The sequence below is a fragment of the Sinocyclocheilus grahami genome, unplaced genomic scaffold (assembly GCF_001515645.1).
Source record: "Sinocyclocheilus grahami isolate Dianchi unplaced genomic scaffold, SAMN03320097.WGS_v1.1 scaffold32.1, whole genome shotgun sequence".
In the NCBI taxonomy this organism is placed as follows: domain Eukaryota; kingdom Metazoa; phylum Chordata; class Actinopteri; order Cypriniformes; family Cyprinidae; genus Sinocyclocheilus; species Sinocyclocheilus grahami.
The window spans coordinates 4,826,206-4,854,189 of NW_015505211.1; the positions used below are offsets into that span (position 1 = coordinate 4,826,206).

The window sequence follows — 27,984 nt, forward strand, 5'->3', positions numbered from 1 at the left end:
ACACACACACACACACACACACACATATATATATATACATATATACACATACATACACATACACACACACACACACACACACACACATACATACATACATATATTATACACACACATACACACATTTATATGCTGAATTTCTGAAAAATACAGTGAAATTTATACTGAGAAATGAAATATACAGAATTAATACACATTACTTGCGTGTGTTTTCTCAAGTGTTGTAAGTAAAAACATAAACATAGAATAGAATAATAAAAATACAGAAAAGTGCTAAAAATTGTTTAGATTAGATTACATTACCTTATATAAATTTTGCCCACTCAAACTAACTATAAACAAATTGAAGATGAACACAGCAAGCAACAAGTATTTCACTTCAATATTCTGGATTCTTTATTCAGTTTATAGATGTATTTGCATTTGTAGTTTAGAGAATGAGAAGCATTTGTTTATTTACAATTATCTTTTTAAAAACTTCAGCTCTGTACAGTATGTATTTGAACCCTGATAAGGACCAATATTTATCAGACCTAGTGCGGTGTTAAAAAAGCAAAAAGCAAAGACCACATAAAAAGAAAAAGGAAGAAAAAAACATATCAAATTATGAACATTTGAAGAAAAAAAATAAGAGAACAGTAATTAGAGAGGGATTTGCTGCTATTAAAGTACATGAAACTGTCACTGCTCCAAATGCTAATGTGCTAACTGTTTTGAGACTATCATACACTAAACACCAATATATATATCAACAATCTATAGTTATGTTCTCTATAAGATTCATATTAAATATACTCTACACATATGTAACCTTCGAATGCAATTCCCATTTGGAAAAATATTAAAAAGGGAGGAGGGGAAAGAAATATTACACCGATTTAGAAACGAAACAGCTCATGTTTCTGTGTTGTGCAAATAAATTTTATATCTAACAAGGAAGGGGAAATAGAAACCGAGCCAAACTTAATTTCATAGTTATCTTCTAGCTCCAAAAGCAAGCATTAATTTACGCCACTACACTTAGAAATTAAAGGGATAAATCTTATTACCCTTCCTGAAAGAGAGCAGCTCAGATCTATCTAAAGAGGGCAGGAGCAACACTGATTGACTGTCAAAACACAGTCGCAAATGTTACCGTTACTCATTACGCATATTTTAGACTTTCCACGAGTGAATCCAACCAACTTCTGGAGATCTACCTACAAAGTCCCGACTGTGCTCAAACACACCTGAACCGGCTAACATCGAGCACTTCCGGGGTACAGGAACTTGTTAAAGCAGGACACTGGATCTCCAAAACATTAATGGGGCATTTAAAATGCACGGAAATGTATAATAAACATTTCTAAATCATTCATCAGGCACGTCAATACTTGTTCTCCTGCGCTGAAATCAACAAGACTATGTGTGGAGATTAGCATTTGACGAAAACAGTCCAGGAGGGTGACAGTAGTGGAGGTTAATCTGTCGGTGAAGCGAGTGCTATTATTTCAGACGTAGGCGACGGCATGCCTTTCCACCTCCGCACCAGATCCGAGCCAAGCCGGGTGAGCGCGTGGCGAGTCGATAAATGTGAAAAGTTCGTCAGACCCTGTGTAAATTTATTTCCCCCCTCACACGTCTCCCTCCTGAGAGGAAGAATCAAGAGTCTCATTTTCCTCACTGAATCATTCATGTAACTGTGCAATAAAATACAGAAACGAGGGCCTCCTCCATGTGCAAACTGGCAGAAGGGGAGAAGTGTGTGTGTATGTGTATGTGTGTGTGTGTCTGAATGAGTTACAGGTCTGTTGGAGTTCATGGATGCACGTGAAGGTGTTAGAAAGGGTGGAAACGTGTGTGTGAAGGTGGGATGTATTTTCTTTTCAGATTTTTGGGCTTAAATATGGTCTATGCAAAGCCGAAATGTTCTCTGATCCGTGTCTCGCCCTCTCTCTCAGGTGATTCTTTCCTGTACAGGTGAAGTTAATCTCTTGCTCTGGTTAGGTGCTCGTGGGAGTCAGGTGTGATTAGTTGGGTTTAAGCAGCATGGGCGAAGGGTGACAGGACACACTCGTTCTGAGGGATGAAGGGATGTATTTACAGGATCACACAACAGTTGCTCTCTCCAGTCTTTTCCCGGTTCCTCTGACCTGAAACAAAAACACAGAAGCTTAATACTATTGCGCAAAAACAAACAATGGTTCTGTTCTGAAACCTACTGCCTATCTAGACAGCATTTTAAGGCATTACAGAAATTCTGTTCTTAAAGAGGTAGGCAACATAATTATGTTTCTTTCTAAGATGCATATTTCATTCTGCATATATTCTCTACTCAGAATTAATCCTTGACAAGCATTCGATATAAAACGGTATTGTTAATACTACTACTAATAATATTAATAATGAATAATAATATTGTTAATTACTATTTTAGCAAATAATTATGTGCCATGTACTGTATTTTTATGCTTATTCGAGTACTACAGAATTAGCTTAACAAAATCAGTTTTCTGTGCATTTTCGTGTAAAGGAGCATGTAAAACACTCCAAATCGATCACATAAGAGGTTCTATTTCAGTGACTTAAAAGGTAGCTACCCATGTAGGCAGCAAACAGAGCCATGGTCTTCAGTACTGATAAATAAGACAGCAGGACCTAGCAAAGATTCTGTCAAATAGGGGTGTGAACCTACACTGGTCTCACGGTTCGTTACGATTATCATGTCATTGATTCAGTTCAATTCGATATCACGATGCATCACGATGCACTGATGATGCACTGCTTACCAGGTTGTTCATAGAAGCCGAAATGTGCCCAGATGTCGGCTTTTTACGTAGTTGGAGCATTTTTAATTACTCGCACTCGCATCTCGCCTCCTTCTGCCATTGTATGCTACCGTAACACAATGACGTCAGAAAATCGGTTATGGTCTATTACTGAACCGACACCGAATTGTCCTCGTCTGCATCGCGATGCATCGTAGAAATGAATCATTTCAACACCCCTACTGTCAAAGCACAAAGTGCTTCAGCATACATAAATAATGATGATATAAAATACATTTTATTTAAAATAGAAACTCAAACAGAACTGAGAATATTATCTCATAGGCAAAAGGATTAAAAATGAAAAATATATATTTAAAGCACCTTATAAGTGACAATTCCAGACTTTGTATTTTAATTGTATTGTAATTATTTTATTTTAATGTTAATTTTATTTTATTTTATGTGTGGTTTACTGTTAGTTTTTTTTATGTATATTTTGTTTTATTTTACACTGAAATATTATTGTTATTTTAACTAGGGACTGAGTAACAGTAAGGTTTATATAGGGTAACCCTTAAATAAAATGTAAAAAATAAATAATGATAATAAATTTAAAAATCCTCTATAAATTAATGCTCAATATTATCAAAACAGAATTAACCTGAAAATTATTAGAAACCAGTAACTCTCTGTCAGTATCCAGTGTGTCCCTCATACTCCAATTAATAACTACAAATACATAGTATACATACATCATTTATTTCTATGCTGAAACCATAAATCAATTGCGCATCATCTGTCTCAAATTTCATGACAATGTGCCTTCAGTCCAGTATTTGAATAAAAACATTTTAACCTTAAAAAAGTTAACACCTTTAACATCTGCTAATATAGCAGAATAAGCTCAACAAGCATTACATTTATCTTCCTATTTTTTCACTCAGAACTGTCATGTAACCGGGTTTTTTATATTTTGGCTAAAAAAACATTAAAAATTCTGAAAACTGAAATATTGCTGGAGGGTGAGAATTGTCCACATATAAACTGGTCATTTTTGAACAAAGTGAAGGCTGCAGTGAGGCAGGGAGCGTGTGAAAAAGTGAAGGAGGAGTGGACAGAAAAGACAAGAGGGCAGAATGGTTACCTTGGGAATTTGGCTCAGGCAGCGTCTCTCTGGCAACTAAATGCATCACTGTGGTTTTTCCGAGAGGCAGTTTTAAAGCTGCAAGACATAAGACAAAAAAGAGTGTTGGACCGAAAGGACACTAGAGACTAATGCAGCTGTACATCTAAGTCACCAAAGTCACTTTTCAAGGGGATGAAGTCATAGAACAGAGGACCAGGATGACATGTAAACCCCTGGATGAGAGTGCAGCATTTAAGCTTGTGCCTTATTGAGAGTCGTCACTGACTCTGAGAGCACTGCTGCTGCCTTCTGCCCCACAGACACACTCAGTCTCCATGCCTTGGATCTCTTGAATCAAGAAGGAGTCAGCGTGTATTATCAAAGTGACATTTTTTTGGCAAACCCTGCCTACACTCCTCCATCACGTCATCGGTCGAACAGTTCAGGAATTGGAGCTGGTTGTGAGGTTTCACTTACTTGTAGTTATTCACCCATGGGAAAACTTTGCCCAGACAAAATATATTGACAAAACCCCTGGTTATGAGTGAAAAATATCATAGTTAAACTTTTCACAGGTCACATATATTTAAAAGGCCTCATCAAATTTAAAGAGAATTTAGCACTTAACTAGGATTTATTTGTGTATTATTAGTAAAAACATATTTCTACGGTAGACAGATAGACAGACAGACAGACAGACAGACAGATAGACATTTAGACAGTTAGACAGACAGATATTCATATACTTTCTTATACAGACATTGACAAACCCACTTAATCTTTTATTGTTGCTTGAGGGATGGCCAATCAAATAAAAAAATGCTTCCTTTTCATGCCCAAAGAATTTCCTCTCCTCCCTGTTTTCTCTCCCTGATGACAGGTCTGCTGGCCAGTGTTTTCCTACATTCATAGTCTGCTCCTTTCCTTCCAAGCTCCATGAAAAACTCGCTTCTGCATTCTGGGATTATTTTTAAATCAGAAAACTCTATTCACGACTTGAGAATAGAAACATTTAGGTGTATTGGGACTGGGAGCTGAATTTTTGGGTACGTACTTACAATCAGCTGAACTATGATGAAATCGAACCACACTGCACCCTGGCTTGAAATAAACCAAGACAAAGCCAAAATAAATATCTGTGCCATCATAACAGTCCACTGGGACACAGCGGATTTACCTGGCAGAGAAAAAGTCAAGCAACTTCTTATCTGTTAGACCCATGATTCTGGACTGTGAGGAATAGGGCTGAGTATCAAGTTCGATACTTTTTAGGAACCAACCGAATTGCCTCGATACCATCGAGTATCAAAAAATGACTTGTCATTCGGTACTAAATTTCGATACTTAATCGCAGCAATGTCAATGAACCAATAAGCATGCAGCATGCTTGATGTGCCTAAATCAAGTGCTCGTGATTGGCTCTGGTGAGGCATCAAGGGAAAAACACGGCGTTTTAAAATGAAAACAATCCTCGTCCATACTGGCATTTCCACTGTGTTTCAGAAAAGATCTCCGTCCACACTACATGACCGAAAACGCATGTTGCATCACTGTTCATGCACACTATAGCATCATGCTCCGTAAGACAATTTATAAGATTTATACTACGCTTTTACTCAAAACTCACTTTAAACCATCGAGTGTTTGTAATAACTTCTGATTGTGATCTAATGTGTGTTTTGGCCATATAATGCTGCTGAAATATGCGATTTGTAGCCTTTTATATCAAGCTAATCGCTACACCTGCTAAGCACCCTGTATTGTTATGAAAATAGGCAGAATCCCATGAAAATCATGTACAAATCATATACTGTCGTAATCGAGTGTTTATTAGCTTCATGTTTCATCCGTGGAAATGTTTTCATGGGTTTCTTATGTACAGAATTGAATGCGGAAGTGTAATGGATGTTCGTCATAGGAGACAGGGCGAGTTATGAACGCTTAATATGACTGACATATGAGCAGCGAATGAGCTTCCTCTGAGTCAGGCAGACAGCACTAAAAACAGCTAATGCTCATCAGTAAATCCATGGAAAATGAATAGAAATAATGATTCTGTCTGAGCTATGTGTTTTAAAACAAAAACGCACTAGTGTAAACGTAGCCTAAAAGATATGGAAACTGGAAATCGATATTGAGAATTTTTGAATGATACCCAGCCCTAGTGAGGAATGATTTCCATTTTCCACAAGTTGGTATGATTCTTTAGGGTCTTCATGAAATGTCTTTAACATACTTAAGAAACCTAACTAAACGCAAAAAAGTGAAAATTTCATCCGATGTCCCCTTTAATAAAAAATCAACAGAAACAGAGCATGTGTGATGTGATATTATTAATGGTAATGAGGAGTGTGGGAGGGCGGCTCACCTCCTAGCGTCACATTGCCGTGTAGGAATCGGCCCTGGTAGATGAGGCGCAGGATGTTCGGACTGCTCACTTGCTCCTCTTCCCAGTCTGTTTAAGACAGAACAACTTAGAGGAATTTTACACAACATATACAAATTTTGTGATTGGTTACAGCGTCATTTTCAGCACTGCAATTCATGAGAAACACAAAAGGAGAATTTCCATAAAAATCATGAGAAAGAGACCAAAATTTCAGTCATACACAGAAGACAGATAGTCATCCAGGTTAGGAATGACATGAGGGTGAGGAAATGATGACAGTATTTTACTTTTTGGGTGAACTGTCCCCTAGAAACACACTAGTCTGCACACCTCCATGCTACTGCTTCCTTAGTTTTTCACTCTTTTCTTTCTCTTCATTAATTTATTCATATGACCTACCCATCCCTTTCTCACTCTTGACTCAATCAGTCACAAGACTCGAGTGAGGGTCATTCTGTGTCCTCATAAGGTCAAGCTCCGCTGTGCTTGTATGCTATGAATAAAACTCTGATTCAATCCCGGACCACCCCGATGGAGTTTACGAACTATACAACAAAGAAGGCCTTTCTTTTTCCTCGCTTTTTCATCAATATTCTTTTTGACAATTAAAGGCTGATGACTTTCATAAGAGCTATTCAAAGCAAGAAATTTAAATAAAATTACTTTAACTAAAATAAACCTTGAATTCCCTTAGAGGACAAATTATGGGGCAAGAAACGGTAATAAATAAAACTCATTCCTGCAGAAAAAAAACAGCCTAAACAGCTTAATATGGTTTGCTGGTCTCAGACTGGTTTAAGATAGTTTAGGTGGTCAGTCACTCAGAAAACCCTTCTAATGCTAGCAAAACTTCATCTAACCAGCTTGACTAGGCTTGGAGTCCATTTTTTTCTCAGCAATGATGGTATTACTATGTTTTTTGAACAAGGAACCATGATAACTTTTTTTTTGGGGGGGGGGGGGGGGTCCCTTGGAGTATCATATAAAATGTGTATATGGATATGAGTATGTCATGTGCACTAATGTTAAAAAATTTAGAGTAATTTTATTTTTTAATTATTTTATATATACAGTGGGTACGGAAAGTATTCAGACCCCCTTAAATTTTTCACTCTTTGTTACATTGCAGCCATTTGCTAAAATCATTTAAGTTAATTTTTTTTCCTCATTAATGTACACACAGCACCCCATATTGACAGAAAAACACAGAATTGTTGACATTTTTGCAGATTTATTAAAAAAGAAAAACTGAAATATCACATGGTCCTAAGTATTCAGACCCTTTGCTCAGTATTTAGTAGAAGCACCCTTTTGATCTAATACAGCCATGAGTCTTATTGGGAAAGATGCAACAAGTTTTTCACACATAGATCAAAAGGGTGCTTCTACTAAATACTGAGCAAAGGGTCTGAATACTTAGGACCATGTGATATTTCAGTTTTTCTTTTTTAATAAATCTGCAAAAATGTCAACAATTCTGTGTTTTTCTGTCAATATGGGGTGCTGTGTGTACATTAATGAGGAAAAAAATTAACTTAAATGATTTTAGCAAATGTATGCAATATAACAAAGAGTGAAAAATTTAAGGGGGTCTGAATACTTTCCGTACCCACTGTATATCAAATAAATGCTGTTCTTTTAACATTCAATTCATCAGAGAACCATGAAAACATGCATCACATTTTCCACAGAAATATTACACATCAAGTTTTCCAACATTGATCATTCTTGATCACCAAATCAGCATGTTAGAATGATTTCTGAAGGATCATGAGACACTAAAGACTGGAGTAATGATGCTGCATTTTAAAATACTTCATAAAAGAAAACAGTTATTTTATATGGTAATAATACGTTACAATTTTACTGTTTATTGTATTTTTGATCAAATAAAAGCCACTTTGGTGAGCATAAGAGACTTTCCAAAACATTTAAATAATCTTACCAACCCCAAACTTTTGACCAATAGTTTAAATATCAAAATACTATGGTATCATACTGTCACAGCACCATGGTACCACCACAGTATTTTTTTAGAGATGAATCAGATGGAAAAATGCTAAACTTGAGCTTGTGGCCACATCCCTGAAAGCACTTGTCATTTCTGATGGGCTGCCAAGGCACAGTGCAGAAACAGATGAAAGAGGAGTCTGGATACCATCTGCTCTTCCCTAAAAACCAGAGGTAGCAGTATGTGTGTATGATAACCTACAGATTCAGCTAGAACAGTATCTGTGGAAAATTTGAATGAAAACCCCACTTCACAGACGTCAGACACATGCGGCCAGACAGATGTATAAACACACAAACTCAGACGCTCTGTTTTTACCCTTCAGTACTGTCATTGACTTTAGGTCAGCATACAGTGAGTGGAATCTAGCTCTGCGCAGGATTACCACTCAGTCAGACTCAGATTTGTCTGCGGCACAGATTATCTGAACAAAGAAAAAGGATGTAAAGAGGAATCTACTCAATGCCTGGAAACAATAGCCTGAAAATCCTTCACACGAGCCAACCGTTTCAGTCTACTGAGGGGACACATTAAAAAAAAAGTGTGCTTTAAGATGTGAATCATCACGCACCCATTGGCCAGTTGTCGTACACATGCTTGGCGATGTCGGCCGCGGAGTCGTTTGGCGAGAACAGGAACTCTTTTGTTTTTCCACTCACCAAGATGAGCCTCAAGTTGATCTGAAACACAAACACAAACAAAAGAGCCATTAGAAGCTCAGTCAGAGTCCACCCCACACTTCCTCAGCATCAACACGAAACGGCATTCGCATCCCATTTTAACTCTGTGGTGTGACGTATTTCCGAGTGTTCTCAGCTCCACTTACCATGTTTAAATATATTCTAGAAATCAAAATGTGAAAGAAAACAGTAGTTTACACTAGCTGCGTTTCCATCCACCTATTTTTATGCGCATTTTGGAATATCACATTAAAAAAAACGCTGGATGGAAATGCCAAGATGCGCGTAAATTCAAAAAATGTGCATAAAAAAACGTATGCGCACATTTGAGTAGGATAAACTTTTTATCCGATAAGAAAAAAAGAGCATAAACTACGATGGAAACACATTTACCGAATAAATTCCTTCATGCGCATCGAAAAAGTCATGTGACTTTGTGCTATGAGACGGGATAACTTGACTAGCAGCGGACCGATCTTGTTCACAGCATCTATATGTTGTTATGGTCATTCTGAAATGCCTGAGCAAAGTCTGTCGTCAAAGTATTTCTGTATAATTGTTACACGACTGCGTTCCCAAACAGCAGCATCCACCTCCGAAAGCATTGACAGCATTTATTGTGTTTTGTCTGCTTGCTCTGAAGTGCAAGTAATTTATATCATATATGAAAATTATTATATTCAGTGGCTTCTCCTAAATTCTATGTGATATTTAGTGCCACAGTTTACCAGGAAGTGACGATTTTGTTCTCTTTGACTCGTTGGATGGAAACGGTGCTTTATTCGCATATGTTTTATGTGATATTCCAGTTTTGCGCATAAATTTAATTCTAATCTTTGGATGGAAACATAGCTACTGAGGGGAATTTAAGAATGAGATTAAATAAAAATAAAATGTAAAAAATAATGAAAACAAACATAAATAATGCAAAACAATTTGAAATAAATGAAGTAGGGTTAACTTTAATTTCATATTGGCTTTAATATCACGTTGAAAAAAATCTCTAGAAGCACAGACATGACAAGAAAGATTTTTGTGAACAACACTACTTTTTTTGACATATCAACATTACAATGGCAAGTTTTAAATGGAATTTTCACCCATAACACAATTATATAATTAAATTATGTTTAGCCTAATAACTTAACTGCAGAACTTCCAGCAATTATTTTAAATTAAAACCATATGTTGTAAAAAATAAAATAAAAAAATAAGTCGCTATTTTTGTAAAATAAATAAATAAATAAATACATAATGTTATATAATAATAAAATGCTAATGTTAATAATAAAAAATATATTAATAACACATGGATATATATACATTTCTAAAACGTTTAAGTATGTTGGTAAAAATAAACTTTTAGTTGATTAGTTGAGGTGGCACCTGTGAAAAAACAGGCAGGGCAAATCTGAAATAATCTGCTATATTACCATGGTATATGTTTGTATATGTTAATAGTCTAAAACAAAAAAGGTTACGTTTTTTGATGGAATTTTGATTGATTTGATGTCAATATCACACTCCATTTTCTCTGAATCTTGGCATAGTTGGCATAGCTTTAGATAAAGTTTCAGTATGGGGTCATTTATTGGATGGTTGAGAAATTCTTTCATACATTTTTCATATGTCCTTCATTGCGTCCTTTCTTTGATTGCGAACCACCAGTCATTCAGTCAGCACAATTATGCTGTTTGTACAAGTACTCAAGCAATACAAATTGCAAAACGTTCATTATCATATTCATTCACTTCCCAGAGTGTCACCCATTTAAAAACCCAAGAGCAGGAGGCATCAAGCTGAGAGACAGGGCTCGGGGCCGTGCATGTCCAATGCACGTGTGTTACTATGCGAGTCTCTGACATCAGAGGATCCAGTATTAAGCTCCTCCCTCTATACACACCCACACACACACAAACTGCCAGCTGCAGTGATGTAACAGAGTGAAAACCACCAGATGGAAACAAAGATCCTCCTAAGCACTTTATAGAATCAGATTAGAGCCAGAAGCAAGCCTGCTCGCTCAAACCACTCATTCAGAGCTCACACACAATCTTAAATCTTAAGTCTCCATCTAAGCCAAGAGTATCAGTCAACAAACAGCCACACACATGCATGCACTTGCCCAAGAAATGGTTGGATGAACACGCAGACATACACACGCAAATCTAATTTAGGCTCGGATTAGTATGTGGCTATTTTATGAAGGCACCGCACAGGAAGGAAATACCAGAGGAAATCTACTTATCACAGAATTTCTGAACACATTTTTGCCAATTCACAGTTTTTAACAGACATAGGCTAATTTATATATGTCAGAAAACAGGAAATTAAAGTGCAACAGAAGACCCCTATCCTCAGATTAGTATTCATATCCTCCAAACATAAAGAAAAGACAATAAATGTGCTACATAACATTCTGAATGGTAATGCTTTTGGAAATATGTCAAATATAAACTACTTTTCAAAATTTTGGGGTCAGTAAGATTTTTTATAAAGAAATGAATACTTTAATTTGACACATTAAATTGAAGAATGACAGTAAAAACACATTTATAACGATACAAAAGAATTCCATAGAAATAATCTTAAGCAGAACTGCTCTCAAAATCGATAATGAGCAGAAAAGTTACTTGAGCACCAAATCATCATATTCAAATGATTTCTGAAGGATCATGAGAGTATTAAGCCTGGAATAAATTACATTATATTAAATTGAAATAAATATATATACTAAATTGTAACTATATTTCACATTATTAATGTTTTTACTGAATTTTTAATTCAAAGCCTTGGTGAGGACAAGAGACTTATTACAATTACAATGCATGAACTTATTTTTATTTATTTTTTATCGTATATATGTAATATTTAAGCATTAATTGGCTTATATATGGCTATGTTTGACATTACTGGCATTGATTAACAGACCAAAATGTATTAATGCATTAATGAAACATTGATTATATTTAAAAACAGCTTTGGCAATTAATAAATGTAAATTTAATATTTTTAAATATATTGAATATATTTCACCGAAATACTGTATTAAATAAGTGGTCCTTTAATTACAGCAATTTAATTACCCATATCAATTATATTATATTATATTTAATTATATAATATTATTACCAATAGCTCACCCTTTTCTTTACACTGGCATGACATTGCTGATTAAAGTAAAAAAAATTATTAAAACCTTTTTAATACAAATATGTTGTCAACATTGTGACAAAAAATGTCTGTTATTGTATATTTATTAATTTAAAAAAACTCTTTTCAGATGACATCATCAAGCCCTTACCAAACAATTCTCAATGGGCAAAATCTAATAAAACCCTACATTTTTTCTTTCATGAATATCTTGTTAACTTAAAATACATCACATTAGGAAGTAAAAAATAATTGTTGTTTCATATTTTTCCACCCCGGTTATGAAAAGGCATGTCATTCTCCTGCATGGACTCAATCAATGAGCTGGCATTCACCAGCTAGTGGTTCATCAAAAACATCAGGATGGCAGTTCTAACGCAATGGAACACCTCCTAGTTTCCATAGAGATGGTAACCGTGGCAGCTGCTCATCTGTGAGAGCGCTGACCTGAATCACCTGCAGGCAGAGTCTTTCTTCATCTGTCTCCTCCTCTCTCGCCGCAGCTCATCTTTCATTATGTCACTCCATCTTTTCCACATCTTTGTGTAATGATGACATATCATCTTCACCTGGTGAATGCCAAGCAGACGTTGATTTATTCGAGGAAAAGCTTTAATAGCAGAAATATGTTATGCTGGGATACGTCTGCTCGAATCTCCTTGGTGATCAGACAAAATCTCACTATGACGTAATACGACATGCATCGATGCCTCCGAGGAACTTCAACAACAACAATCTCAGCAGAAAACATCCGCTGGTGAATGATTTCATAGGCGAGGATGACACTGGCACTGGTTATGCCCGGTGGCAGGTGGTTCCCTCTCTGTGAAGACAGTAGTTGCTATGCCAAACATTATTACACTACTCAACAGCCAAGTCTACTACTGTTTCCCTACAAAATATTTTCACCAATCCCAGCCTAGGAAGCCCCGGACCCCCGCAACCAACCCTTCAGGGGGAACGTTTGATGTAATCACCCCTCCACCAATCCCCACGCTCCTGCACACACAAGCACTTTCCTAGGGACACAAACAACATGTAGCACCTCACTCGTGAGGCCACAGGACAGCGATGGGATCTCCTGTGTTATGGAAAGATTTGCTTATGTGGAAACTAGATTCATACTAGAGAAACACATAAAGCAAAACAAAGCCAATAAATTCATTCCATGTGAAAAATGTATTTAAAATATCATATTCATACTTTCAGCATTATTTTTAGTGTTTAAGGCATGATTAAGAAAAAAAGAAAACTTTTTTTTAACTGAATGAAGAAATGCCATGACTTTACAGAATTAAAAAAAAAAATGATTTTACAAAGGTTGCACACAAGTAATTTCTGACCGAATAAATATAAAGCTTTACAAGATAGGACTGTTATATATAAATACATAAATATACACAAAAACATAAATACAAATATTAAACTAGCACTTATTTTATACTCTCTCTATATATAAAATACAATTAAATGCATAGATTTAAAAAATATATAAATTAGTGGCAATTTTTATATATAAAAACTTTTTTTATATATATATATTTATACATTATATACATATATATATATATATATATATATATATATATATATATATATATATATATATTCATTTTATACAATGTTGCAATAGTCAACCAAAATTCACAAAGAAAATATCAAATGAAACAGATAACAGGATACTTCTAGGGTAGGTATCACTTGTTAAGCAGGTGTGGTTCTTGGCCGATGCTGATAATCTTAAAATAAAGGCAAAATATTGCAGATTTATTGGTCTTTTACTAGTATGTTGATATTACGCTCATGGACTTTATGCACTTTAGTAGATAATATAATTTCACTGCAAAATTGCGATGAATAATATTGAATTGTGACACCTGTATTGTGATGCCGTGCTGCAAGGTGCTTGTCGATGCCAAATAACACCCGCAGTAGTCTTTCCATAGCTGACTGGTTGAAAACAGATATGTCATCCAGAGCAGGTGCTTCAGGTTAGCTAGTTAAAAACAGAGCATGAAACACTAGAGATTTTTCTGGTGGTTGCAGATTTTGGATATCACAAGTTGAGCAGGAGATTCTCTGCTTGAGAAAGATAAACAACCCAGTGGTTCTGCCAAGAGACACAGAGAGAGAGAGAGAGTGAGAGTGAGAGAGAGAGCTTTGCTGAGTGTATCAGATAGGACATCTGAACTAAAAGCAGCCACAACAAATGCTGACCACAGTGGATGTGACACGTCGACCGGCTTTGCCCATCTCAGAACAGAGGTCTGCCAGATTGTTCTGGGAATGACGTTTACGCAATAGGAGACAGACACACACTCACAGCACTTACGCAACCGCACATCAATGAAAACAATATTAGATACAACGCCTCCAGCAGGGATTTGTCCGTTTTGGACGGAGTGGAAATTAGTGAGGTCTATGGTGAGATTGGCGATGTCTGTATAAGCTGGTTAAAGAACAATGACATGACGTTCTAAAACCAAAAAAAGTCACCTGAAACACGTCTGATTCACAGGAAGAGCCATTAGGGATTGAGACCACACAAGCCTAATGCAAGCTTGATTCTAAGTTCAACATTATCAACAAAATCAGGACTTACTTTAGTTCACACTACAAAATTCTTTAAATGACAGGATCACAAAATTTCTTCAAAATGCAATTTATTTATAGCTGTGTTTAGCGCCATTCACTCGTGATTGGATTACCCAAGAATAATAATGGATGGGGAGAAGCCACAACAATAGGAAAAAGTTAAAAGACAAAGGTTAGACACGACAAAGAAAAATCTAGAGGGAAAAACCATGTACCCCAGGAATAATATTATAGTGCTGTTCATTAGCAAACATACAATTGAAGTTCCATGCTGGCTTAAAATATCATTATGGACTTATTATACTGAAAATGTAGCATTTATTGAGACAAAAAATAAACTGTACAGTATTCTAATAGTACATATGACAAATCAGCGAAGCTTAATAATACATCATTTTTATTACGTTGTTTAGCTGATATTTTTACGGACCCCACTACAAAAAATAAATAATTTCTATATATTTTATTGGTTAGAAATATCTCAATTATAAATATTAAAATATGTATTATATAGAATATAAATAAGCATAGAATTGTTGTTAAAAAAATGTATGTTATTTTATAGCAATTATTTAAATTTTTCATGTTTCATTAAACCTAAAAACATTTTGCAAAAGGATACGGCAAAGAATTCATTTCTAAGGTGTACGTTTTTAAACTGAAAGAAATTATCCAGCTGTAATTTTACTTAATGATCCATATAAATTCTTAACACTTTTTTAGAAAACATTCTTTCATCAATTTTGGCTAACCTCACCTATATTAGCCAGCTACTGTAGATTACTGTAGCAAGGTGGCATATTTAAATGAGCAGAATCTGCAACAGCATTCAATGAATGCATCACAGAAAGTCAGTGTTTATGTTTGCAAGTCTAAAAAACATGTGAATGAATGCACAATGTCATAACGTCCTTACTGTCGAGGTCTGCTGATGTGACTGATAAAAATAGTTCCATTAACCAAAGCATCACTCAGACAAACTAACTAATCATATAAATAAGATGACATTACGAAAAGGGCTCTGAACAAAGGCTATAATCTTGAGAGATCTTCGAAAAAATGCTTTAAGCATGACATAATCAGTCAGAACAACAGATAAATGAAAAATCCACACAGAATTGAGAAAATATGACCACACTGCTCAAAAGATGATCATTTTCTCTTTCTGTGTCCTGAAAATCCATTTCAGTCAGGCACAAAACTCATTCATTCTACTCGATGGATTCAGAGTCTGCTTCTGTGTGCAAAGTCAACCTCAGTCATAAACAGAGGAGACAGAAAAAGGAAGCCATCCATCTTCCCCTGACAGCACAGCGTTGGTTCAAACAGTGTCATCTCTGTCTCTGTCTCTGTCTCTGTCTCCAGGAGTCTGTGATGTAGATGAGACAGAGGTGGTTTTGAAGACTGTGATCACACTCACTCATCTCTCCTTCACCAGTCAGGGCGTTAGCAGGATTTCTCCCGCATATCTTGAGGAAGTGTGGAGCCTGAGCTTTTTAAAGGATCTCATTCCAGAAATGGAAGTGTTGTTTCGTTCCTCAGTTTGAAATTGGGATATACCGTACCTACCTGACTAAACTGACTGTCTGGATGCTTTAAATCAACAAGAGTCAACAAATCACAACCAACCCCATTTACTTACTTAATGCATGTTGCTGGTGTTATTGTGAATGATTTATCAGTGCATGTCATTCTAAAGAAAAAAAATGTCTTTAAAAAAATTACAAAAAAGACTATAAAGAAATTAGTATGTTTACTCAGCAAGGACACATTAACAGTAAAGACATGTTTAATGTTACAAAAGGTTTCTGTTCCAAGTAAATGCTGTTATTTTCTATTCTATTCAAGAACCCTGAAAATGGTAGCAAGGCTTACACAAAATATTTTGTAAAATATTATTGATAATAAGAAATGTTTCTTTTTTGTGAATTTTTATTATACTACAGAATCTTAATGTACAAACATACATAATAAAAAAGGTTTCTTGAGCCCCAAATCAGCACATTCAAATGATTTCTGGATCATGTGACACAAAAGACTGCTGAGACTTTCAAAAATATTTTTGAATAGTAAGTTTTGAATAGTAGCATGCCTTGTTCCACCTCTGAAACTTTTTTTTTCAGAAGACATCAGTGTAGCGTCTGGACCAATCCAACACACTATATATTCTCTTTAAAACCTTTTTTTTTTTACCCAATCACAATCCAATCAATTCCCAATAGATGAAATCAAGTCCCACCATACTGAATATTGTGTTTCACACAATATTCCAAAGAAAGCCAAAAGTTTATCTATAAAATTATTTCGGTATAAAAAAAAAAACTTGGTTACAACTTAATAAAGTTTATTTTGCGAGCCAGTGTTTTCAAACCTTTATATATATATACATTTTTTTTTTGTCCTAAGAGGACAGATACAGGAAAACAAAGCTTCGATTTCAGGTTCTGTCTGCCTGAACAACCTAGTTTTTTTTATTTCTCAACATGAGACAGAAAAGGTTGGTCCACTTTGCAAAAGAGATCTGCTTTTTCTCTGGTGAGAAATATGCTGAATACGGTAAACCACCCATTGTTTGCGTGGGGGATTTGCATAGATATTCAACATTACAGGTCACCTTCACCTCTTTCAGAACAGAAGATGAAATGGTCTGGCCTGTTTGCATTAGCAGGGGTTAAAGCAATGAACATGTCCAAAATGAAAGATTGAAATGCATGGGAATGGAAGGATAAATGTCTAATTTCAGCCAGAGCCAAAAGCACAATCACAATCAGCATGTTTGATAATAGCAAGCTTTTTTGACAACTAGTCTCTAAACAGAGCTGCTAAATGAATAGATTCCAGCACACCAAATGATTCCTGTTTCAAATAAAAGTGCCTTCATGATATTGGGCAGATTTTTTCGGGAGCAGAAATCTGAGACCCGGCCATTCATTATTATGTGATATCTTTCAGATGTGTGACAGACTCTTAATTTCACATTATGAAGAGCGCAGCACAGGAAAAAGCGATAACAGCATTAAATGACATAAGATCTGAGAATTAGATGGCACATTTAGACATGGGAAATTAAATTGTGAGAGGGCCTGTAGAGGAATTGTAAAGCTCCCTGTCTATCTCCAAGACCTCTGCGGATGGCACAATTTTGTGCAGGAATTTGAGAAATGATTTGCAGTCATGGGCGTGCGCACACACATGGGCAAATCTGCCATGTACGAGCAACACAAAAAGTGGCTGGATGTTCTCTGCATGAGTTGGTGTGCGGTAGGTTGAACATAAAGTGATTGGTTTTGCTCTCAGCTGCGTTTGCCTCGTCATGCTCATAACAAAGCGAGGAATGGACGAAAAGAGCATAGGAAGTATTAACAGAACATTTAAGACATAGACAGATGGACGGATGGATGGACAAGAAGAAATAACTAGATGGATAGACAGATACAGACATAACTAGTGGTCGACCGATATTGTTTTTTTGACAGCCGATGCCGATATCTTTGAAAGCAGGGTGGCCGATGGCTGATATAATTTTATTTATTTTAATTAATGTTTAAGAAATTTGAAATCATCTGAAAATGGATTAAAAAGTAAATGTGTTAAATAAACATACTTATACTTTAGATCAGCGGTTCTCAATTCCAGTCCTCGCGTACCCCACCTCTACATATTTTGCACGTCTCTCTTAGTTAACACACCTGATTCAGATCATCATCTCGTTAGAAGTGAGCTCCGTGCATGAACTGTGTTCCGATTGACATGGTCCCTACACAGTGTCCATTGCTCCCTACTCCCTGAGCAGGGGAAATCCATTGAAGTTTACTTCACTTCAGAATATTCATTTACAGATTTGCGCTGCGCCGCTGCCTGCAGCGTCTTCACACACAAACGAAACTAACTAGAGAAGTGTGAAGTGGGACATAATATACCTCTGTAAATAAATACAATGTAAATTCACGTCTCGCACACTTAAATGCCCTTTTGTATGGAACATATACGCTCCCTTCGAACTGGAATCATGGAGGAATATCCGGTAATGTCCACTTCGCAGGGCACTTACAGTCAAATATAACAAACGTCTGAAGCAATAAGAGAAACATACAAAATGTGCAGAGCGGAGGTACGAGAGGACTGGAATTGAGAACCGCTGCTTTAGATGACAAAGTATTTTTCACAAATAAATAAATATTTAATGAAAATATAATAAAAAGGGAAATAAACACTGTAACCAACAGGGCACTCAGTATTCTGTGAAGCTTGTGTGCATTGGGATTTGGGAATCATATTTTTTCAAATAAAGCCAAGGTAACACTCATTTTACATACAGCACACAGTGGAAAAGACATGAATATGACAGTGGGCAAATGCATAAAGCGCAGCATAATTTGAAATCACGAGTTTAAAATTTGTCGATCGTGCATCTCCAGTGAAGCTGAACTCTCCTCCTGAGTTATTCCATTCGCACGGACCGACCGTCACGCAGAGAACACGCTATCATGCAGGATACAAATGCACACTTCACAAGATCTCACAACTGGATCCGACTAAGTTTGCAAGCTTTGTGAAATTAAATGTTCATTAGTCATTCAAAGATTTGTTTAAATTATATAAATGCATATTTGCTGAATGCTGATGGCAAACAAGAAAGTATTATAATGTTTGCCTTTCTATTACTAATAATATAAAAGCAATCGTTATAATACTTTTTGTATACATTTTAATTCCTTTGTTTTATCTGATTATTAGACAGACTTCTATCCGTATTAGACAGAACTGTTAACGACAACGACGAACAAGAGGGAGAATGTGAGCACTGTGTGCTCATGCGCTGCCGCTCTCAGCGCCGTCAAAATAAAAGTCTCACCTCGAACACATCGGCCAAACAGGAAAACTTATCGGTGCCGATATTTAAAAAATGCCAAATATCGGCCGATATATCGGCCTTGGCAATATATCGGTCGACCACTAGACATAACTGGATGGATTCATTTTATAATTTAGAAAGATTAATTTTAACTTTATCCATCAGAAACAGGAAGTTCATCAGCAGAAAGGAAAGTTGAGGAGGTGCAGGTTATTACATTTTGATAAAATATTGGACAAACATTTTCTTTGCGTTAGAATAATGTGCAATGGTAAATTGGTCTCTCTGCTAAAGGCTCAAAAGGCTTTATTTTCTCTTAATGCTTTTAATGCTTTATTGCTCATAATGTCCCTTAATAATCATCATCATTAATCTGAGCAGACAAGCATGAAAGCTCTGGTTTCGGCTGTCGGTTATTCAAAACTTCCTGTAAAAACACATACGACACACAAAAACAGTGCCTAAAACTTTCCCCACTTCCTCGATATTTTTTTCCATGATAGACCAAGTCTCAATAGCTATGGTAAGAGTGATCATTTTGCAAGCATTTTCTCAAGATGTCTAGAACGTCCTTTACTTCTATTATCTCGCTCTTGGTCTTCTCCCTGACTCACTTGAGCAAATCGCATGTTGGCCATTAGCACCACAAAGTTTTGCTTCCGTGCTTAATCACGACCGCACCAGCAGCTGCAGTCTCAGCCTGTCTGGATACCCTATCAGCAGTCCTGAAGGACGATCACTCACACAGACATACTCACATGTGCTCATCCAGCCCAAATGATGCATCTCACCGGATGGGAAAACAAGGGCTTGAGTGATAATATCACTGAAATCAATACAAGCCCGTCGTCTGATGACGTGCCAATTACAATCACATAAGTACATTTCCAAATTACTGTTATTAAAATATTTACATATTATATATATAAAATCTTTTATAGGCTAAATCGATAATATTATTAATTTAATATAAAAGATAAAAGATTTGTTTTGACATACAATTATATTTAATTTTCTGAAGGAAAATGAGGATAAACAAACACAGATGATAAAAAGAACAAAGACAGAGCATGAGAGAATAATATCTAATCTTCTGTAGACAGATGAAGGCAGGCAGGCTCCTGCCCTGCAGGCCCTGCCCACGTGCCTACCGCTGAAAAAGGGCAGACATCTGCAGAAGGAGAGAGAGTAGGGGGAGGGGACCCATTCACTTACCTCCCCATCAGAGAGACGGCCGGCTAATAGAAATGGCCTTTTGATAGTAACCTACTGTATTACAGCCATGCAAAACACCCTTCTCATTTCTTATTACTATCATACACATTCTCAAACATAATTATTACAGCACAGGAGACAAAGCTCCATGCGCCAACTTCATGACTGAAAATATATTTTTTTTTTTTATCTTTTCTTCCAGGCGATCCCAGAGAAGATTTCCCAGAGAAAGTCATGACTCTGGTCTGTCCTACAGCTTTTTCTTGTTATTTCTGACAAACAGAGTGCATAATGGTATTTAAAAAACACCAGTTTTAAGACACAGCAAGCATGCTATGTGGCAATACAATCGTATTTAATTTTTTTCTCACAAATCTGCGTTGAATCTGCATTGATAAATCCTTGTATCTTGTATTAATTTGTCCAAGCATATCATGTTCTACAGTTCAATTCACAACAGAATAATTAAAAAGGAAAAAGTAGGCCAATAATCATTTTGGAATTGCATCATGTGAATCAGATCAAAACGTGAGGTGCCTAAAGATTCCCACCTCTAATAATGATGAACCAAGTCATTTAAAAAAAAAAGTGCTCCACGCTCATTCCCTATGTGATATAAAGTAACAATATAATGGTATTGTGTAGGTATTGTGACATCCGAGTGAAACTGAATATTGAAAAGAAAAGAAGTGTATGGCAGGGATTTGGTTCTATCCATTGGTTGTTGATTGAATGAAGGCAGATCTAAATGTAAAACTGCAGTCAATTGTAAGAATAATGTTTGGAGAAGTCCGACATTATCAATGAGATGTCTGTTGTTTCACAGAAGATTTTGACATTTTGATAAAAAGGTAGGTAAAAGTAGAAAAGGTAAAAAAAAATTAAATTAAATTAAACAAATAAATAAAAAACATATGCATGGATGAATCATTCACAATAATTCTAGGGCTGTCACGATTCCTCAATTAAATTTGAGTACTCGATTATAATAAATAATCCTTGACTGCATTTTGCCCATGTCAATTAACTGGCAAAATTCCGGAAGTGGCACGTTCCACGGTGCGAGAATCCATAAAAGGCATTAATAGACTGTTTTCGAAGGCTGCACAAAATATTGAAACCATTTAAAAATCATAATAAAGCATAGTGCTATTGTGAATTCACAAAAGCTGTGATGCTGTGATTCAATTAAATAAATAGGCCTATATGCACTTTAATTATATGCGTGTAGGTTATGTGCATCTCCGAGCGGCTTCGTTCACAGTAAATGCTGCTCCACACAAACAGTTATCATTTACATGCACGGACCGTCTCAAACTACAACTTTGCATATGCTGTTTGCATAGTCGCAACTTTGCATAGTCTGAGTTGCTTATAACATTCACCTGGGAACAATGTGGACCCTTCTATCAGATTTATAAGGTAAATCATTTAGAATCATGTATCGTTTAGTCAGTATTAAACAAGGAATAGATCACACTGTAAAGTGTTAAAAAAAATCGTCATGCCATTAGCACTCTCTGCAGGCATTTGATATAATACAATGTGCAAAATGTATTATATTACAACTGTTTTGTTCAATAAAACTATATGATTGCTTGCTTTTGATATTTTATTTGAACCAATTATTATTGCCTCATTGCTATTAAATATGTATTTTAAGTCATTTCAAAGACTATTGTTCGTTGGGTCTATTTTTATTGCCAGAAACAATTATACAATTACTCGATTAATCATCAGAATAATCGACCGACTACTTGAATACCAAAATAATTGTTAGTGACAGCCCATTTAGAAGATGCTGACTTTAAAGTGAAACAAAACAGCTGACATATTTCATTTCTGTGAATCAGTTCTAACTGTCCTTTTTCAGACAATAAATTCAAAACTCTAATTCAACAATCTGGTTGTTTCATTGCTCAACAATGCTGAATTTTCTTAAATGGCTCTGATGATACGTATTTTAAATATCAGCCTGTTTTTAATTATAGTTCATACCGGTCGCTTTAGAAGTGACCATTTTAAAAACAATGACAGATCGTCGATCAGATCACGTCTTAAGATCGTCGATCAGATCACGTCTTAAGATCAGGGGGGGAAAAAACATTTGGCTAGGAGGAGAGAGAGGTATGAAGAGGCCTCTATGAGAAAGAAGTCTGGCCTGAGATTTGAATCTGTGCCTTCACTAAACTACAAGAGAATGCTTGTGCAGTGATGTCATAAAGGCAAGCGAGAGCCACTGTTTACAGTGGAACAACCCTCTACAGTCAGTCTCTACCCAACTCACACAAAGCTCGAACAGAACCACCTCTAAAAACATGTAAAAACAGATATATGTTGATTCAAGTCCAGTAATGAATATGTAGAAACAACCGCAGAGAAGTTAAAACAACTTATAATAAGGCACTGAGAACTATTTACACAAACTGACGTTGAATCACTCTAACTTTCCATGACAGTGTGTGTGCGTGCGTGCGTGCGTGTGTGCGAGCAAGCACCTCTCTCAAAGAGCTGTTGTAATTGTTACTCACTCTACTGAAAGGATCCTTTATTGAGTGAGTCTGAGCTACTTCCTCCCCCTCCTTCTCTCTCGCTCCCTCTTTAGCCTTTAACCCTTACTGACCCATAACACTCTCTGGAGTTATTCATTTTATGCAAATCGTACTCACCATGTTATACTTGTTGCATTTATTCACACAAACACATAGATACAACAGATACCAAACAGTTTTTTGCTTCATCTCTGTATGTTTATGCTGTTTTTCATTATAGGGCTGTGCTAAAATAATCAATATGGAGCCATTCTATTTATCACCAATAAATTACATAAATTTCATATCATTTTCATTCATAACCTTTTCTACAATTTTGCAATTCAGTTTCAAGCAGTTTCTCCAAACTAAGCTTTAACTCTGAAAATGACGTTTCTAAGCATGTGAGAGAGACTTAAACTGATACCTCGCCAACATGCGGAGTCTTTTTCTCACGCTGTTGACGCAGGTTCATTCGCAATGTTTTGAATCGTGGTACGTACTGTGTTGTGTTTCATAACATTTTCTACAACTTTTCCATATCTTATACACAAACACTTATCGTTAACTACCCCGTACCTTTCTCCTGATGTTCTCTCTCGCTTTGGCCACCTCTCAGAGTTCAAACAGTGGCAGTTCATCGCAGGTAGGCTGCTTGGGGTCGGAAGGGTTGGGTCTGTCTGTCTGTCATTAAACAGACGTTATAATGACCTAAATGCCTATAATTTTCTCAAAGGAAATGATTTGTGTAGCCACATCCTTCTGTTTCCCTGATGAGTTCTATTGATTTGAGCATGATTACATAATTTTGCAAAAGTCTCAATGACAAAACTGGTTTAATTCTGCAAACAGAAACCATGCTACTTCAGCAAGTTGTGTCTTAATTACACTGTAAAAAATAATTTTTCGAAGTCTTTCCACTTCATTATGTGAGATTTTCCAAGTAGTTCTCTGCCACTAGGTGGGGCTTTTGAAATCGAAAAATAGTGGTTTCCCCAATTACGACTGTACACAAAGCAGCACTGCGCTAATAAATGCTGCTTTATCAGGCATTACAGGAAAGATGAAATGAAAATGCCATTAAAACTTTTCTGAAGACAGTCGGTCCCCTTCAGAGATACAGTCATATAAAAACACCCACGCCGCGTGACTTTGACTTTGGAACGTGCAGCTCATATTTATTCAATGAAATCATAATCTTAATCGTCATATTAAGCCATATCACGATTCTTGTCTTTCTGTCCCCAAATGTAAGACCTCTTGAAATTATAATTAAGACTTTTCTTATACCATTTAAGGTATTTAAGTCTTTTTATGGTCTTAAATTTGCTACAACTAAATTAAAAAATTTTTTAAGGACCCGCGGGAACCCTGTATTTAAGACAGCCCGTCGGGCAGGGCGGTGATACATTTTGGTAGCACGACTGAAAGATACAATAGCCCCAGGACGTCGCCCAATAGATGTAATAAATAGCTATACAACTTTTTTTTTTTACATCAAATATCCTGTTTCACTCAAAAATGTCACATTACAAAAGTAAAATGGGTCACAAATGACATTTCATGTCTACAGGACATATCAAAACAATATTACTACCACTCATAACAAGATGCTGATTAGATTTCAGTCTAATTTCATTCAACATGTAGGTTTATCAAGCACCTCAATTCTTTTTTACATAATTTAAACTTCTGAAAGTGCTGAGCAATGCTACTCAAGTGTGTGGAGTGGACAACAGTCATTGGGGAGGTCTTTCCTTGACATTCCTCCCATACTAATTCACCCCTACGCATAGAGGACACAATACCACATGACACCACACAAAGTGACACGGTCCTGTCAGGGAGTATTGAGTTCTCCTTCACACCTCAGTCTCACAATTGATCAAAGCGAAATCTTTTAAAGGAGTATATCTGATGTAGCACCTACAGGCGAAAGGCTTCCGCAACATTTCATTGCTTTGAAACAGTGAGAGCTCTCCACAAAAAAAAGCCCATTCATTAAAATGCCCACCCACAAGATGTGTATGCACACACACACACACATAAACACTCCCATTGTTTGACAACGCTATCCCCCAACTGAATGCCCCTCAGCTGGAGACCACACAATGATTCAAAGTTTCACCTCGTGGACATTTCATCCTAAAACTGAACATGCTGTTCCGGGAGACCAAAAATAGGCACCTAAACCCAAAGTAGAAAAACGTCATGCAGCTTCTGCATTAATTTTAAAGCTAGCAATGAATGATCATTATCACTCCTTTACAAATCCATATAAAATGATTTCCTGTGAGGTTTGGCTGTTTAAAGATTTCAAAGATGACCTTAAAAACCTTCTAAAGCTAGATTAGAAAATCAATGCCTGACTTTGGGCTATAACATAACACTTTGTACCCTGTTCTGTTCCTGTTTGCGTAGTGTGAGAAAAACCTTTCTTCCTGTAGAGACGTCAAGAGACGCATTGTCATCATCAGGGTCGACTCACGTTTCTGCCCTTAATAATCAACAATATGTGGCACTGCTCTTTTAATACCTAAAGTTACCAAGGGAGCCTTTCTGATGGCCAGATTTACATTTTAATGCTACTCAATGGCAGTTACTGAAGGAAAACTGAATGTGCACACTGTAAGGGCCGATCGCATAAGCCCTCAGTGTACCTTACATCAAACAGAGTCCCTGCAATGTCAGAGAGTCGGCATCTCTTGAGTTTGATAGCCAGATCAGCTGTTTGGCCAAAGCATGCTTGACTAACAAGCTAGGACACAATGTTACAGTTTGGCGCCGATAGAAGGAGTTCTTATTTGTTTTGATGTTTCAATATCTTAATACACAACGAGGGCTGTAATTTATTGTTTTTAAGCTGATTTCCCACGTCCTCAGATTCAAACCACCGACCTTCTGGATACTTGTGAGCACTAGCAGCACTACCACTACCCACGGGGTTTTAATAATCTCAGTTTATTAGACCTTACATCATTGTGCAAAGCTTGAAATGTCATTCTACAATCATGCAATGAGTATTATAAAAAATCTATGACAGTATCCTTTTGAGCATTCGTTTGGAGACATTTTCAGTTGTGCAAACAAGGAAGTAACTGTTGTCGAAGTCTCCCTGATCACACTTCCTGATCAGTCTGAACAGCAATGTAGCCCATCAGATAGAATATCTTTACACTACTGCCCTTCCTGATTGAAGTGGAAGTGGAATTTTGATGGGGTTATTGCTGGGAGAGCAAAAAGTGATCAAAGACATTTAATTATAACACTGTCCTTCTGGATTTTCTTGGGTCAATCTATTTGCAAAAGCAACAATGAGATCAATTGACCTTCTTTAATCTTTGACAAACACATGTTATTACATATTTACTCATTAAAACAAATTAGTATCAATTTGTATGTTACTAGTAGGCCTGCTTGTTTTTTTAAGAACTTTACTATCAAGAAAAAAAAAGACTAGTATTTCACAATTCATTAGATTTCAGTACTCAGTCGACATTACTTTGCAACTAGTCAGAATCTCAATAGTGACAAGTACTTATTTAATTGATACTAGCAACAAATGGCCATTTTTTTAATTGAATTCTATTGGGAACTGTGGTTCATACATTAACTATTCACTTCAGACTAGTCGTGTATTTCAATTGTTGCTGGTGGCTATTAGAGTTTACTACCAAAGAAACATTAGGTACTAGTAAGTATTCTTTTGTTTATTGTTACTACTCAAACTGTTACTAGAATCTAGAATATTGCAATCTGTTACCAGTAACAATGGAATAGTAACCTATTAGCATAGTGGCTAGTAACAAGGTGTAAGTAATACTAACTTAAGTAGGCCTATTAGTGTCTAACGTAAAGAATAAGTACGATAATCTCAGTAATATGCCAGTCATATTGAAACAGTAATTTTACTTTCATTTTTGGATTACGTTATAGTAAATAAATATGAAAATAGATACTAGTTTCAAAGAACATTACAACATTTTATCATAAACACCAATAACGTTACGTTAAACCTTTTGCAGAATGAGTAAATTCTTACCATGTCAACTGGGACGTTGGCCGTCATCTTTGAAATATGTTCTGTCGTATCCTCACTTTAGATTAAAAGTTGTTTTTCTTCCTTCAGTTTGCTTTAGAAACAGCAGGTGGCTTGTGGTAAAGCAGTTGCTCATGCAGAGATCGCTAGTCTGGTTATAAGTAACGTTAGTTAAGCGCAGGCAGGAATAGGTTGTTCTTCTTCAGACAGGCTTCTGACTTCTTGCTTTTTCATGGCATAAAATTCAAAACGGAGAAAATACTAATTTCTGGATTTTATATTTATGTGGGAGGACTCCCTCCCATCCTGAAATAAAAAAGGATATATAATAGAAAAAATGTGCCTACGCCATAGGAAAACAAAATACTACAATTCAGCCATTGGTATTTGCAAATATACCGAGAAATGAGTTCCTCGCGAGTCCGCAATAAAAAATAGACCGTCGCCTGGTCGAAAAAAAATGCTGTAAGTCGACGGGGGTTTTTTTCAGTATTATATCCGTCTTCGTCTACGCTCGCTCTCTGCTGTCATCCTGCCTCAAAAAAACATGGCGGCAGTTGACGGGGGGAAAGGCTGAACCTGGGGAAAGCAGAGCTGGTGAGGCAGATAAAACCTGCGCGATGTCGATCGCTATGTGTGT

General features: G+C 36.3%; 1 protein-coding gene across 2 annotated transcripts; it reads right to left on the bottom strand.

Moving 5' to 3' along the window:
* Positions 1 to 372: 372 nt before the first annotated feature.
* LOC107578048 (ubiquitin-like protein 3) lies at positions 373 to 27,984 on the bottom strand. 2 transcript variants are annotated; one of them, XM_016264055.1, is made up of 6 exons: positions 27,744 to 27,984; positions 27,348 to 27,650; positions 8,848 to 8,956; positions 6,245 to 6,331; positions 3,895 to 3,972; positions 373 to 2,132 (listed from the first exon to the last, which is right to left on the bottom strand). In XM_016264055.1, exons 2-6 carry the CDS (start codon positions 27,372 to 27,374, stop codon positions 2,080 to 2,082), a joined length of 354 nt encoding a protein of 117 aa, XP_016119541.1. In that variant the 5' UTR covers positions 27,375 to 27,650; positions 27,744 to 27,984; the 3' UTR covers positions 373 to 2,079. The 2 variants fall into 2 exon arrangements, with proteins under 2 accessions (XP_016119541.1, XP_016119534.1); XM_016264048.1 differs by having other exon boundaries at positions 27,348 to 27,984.

Bases quoted from the DNA above. Each gene is read 5' to 3' on its own strand.
- LOC107578048 (XM_016264055.1), bottom strand. From the start codon at position 27,374: ATGACGGCCAACGTCCCAGTTGACATG. The intron at 8,957-27,347 runs GTAAGAATTTAC...TTTGTGTTTCAG, and splicing joins CCAACGTCCCAGTTGACATG to ATCAACTTGAGGCTCATCTT. The intron at 6,332-8,847 runs GTGCGTGATGAT...TGTCTTAAACAG, and splicing joins GTACGACAACTGGCCAATGG to ACTGGGAAGAGGAGCAAGTG.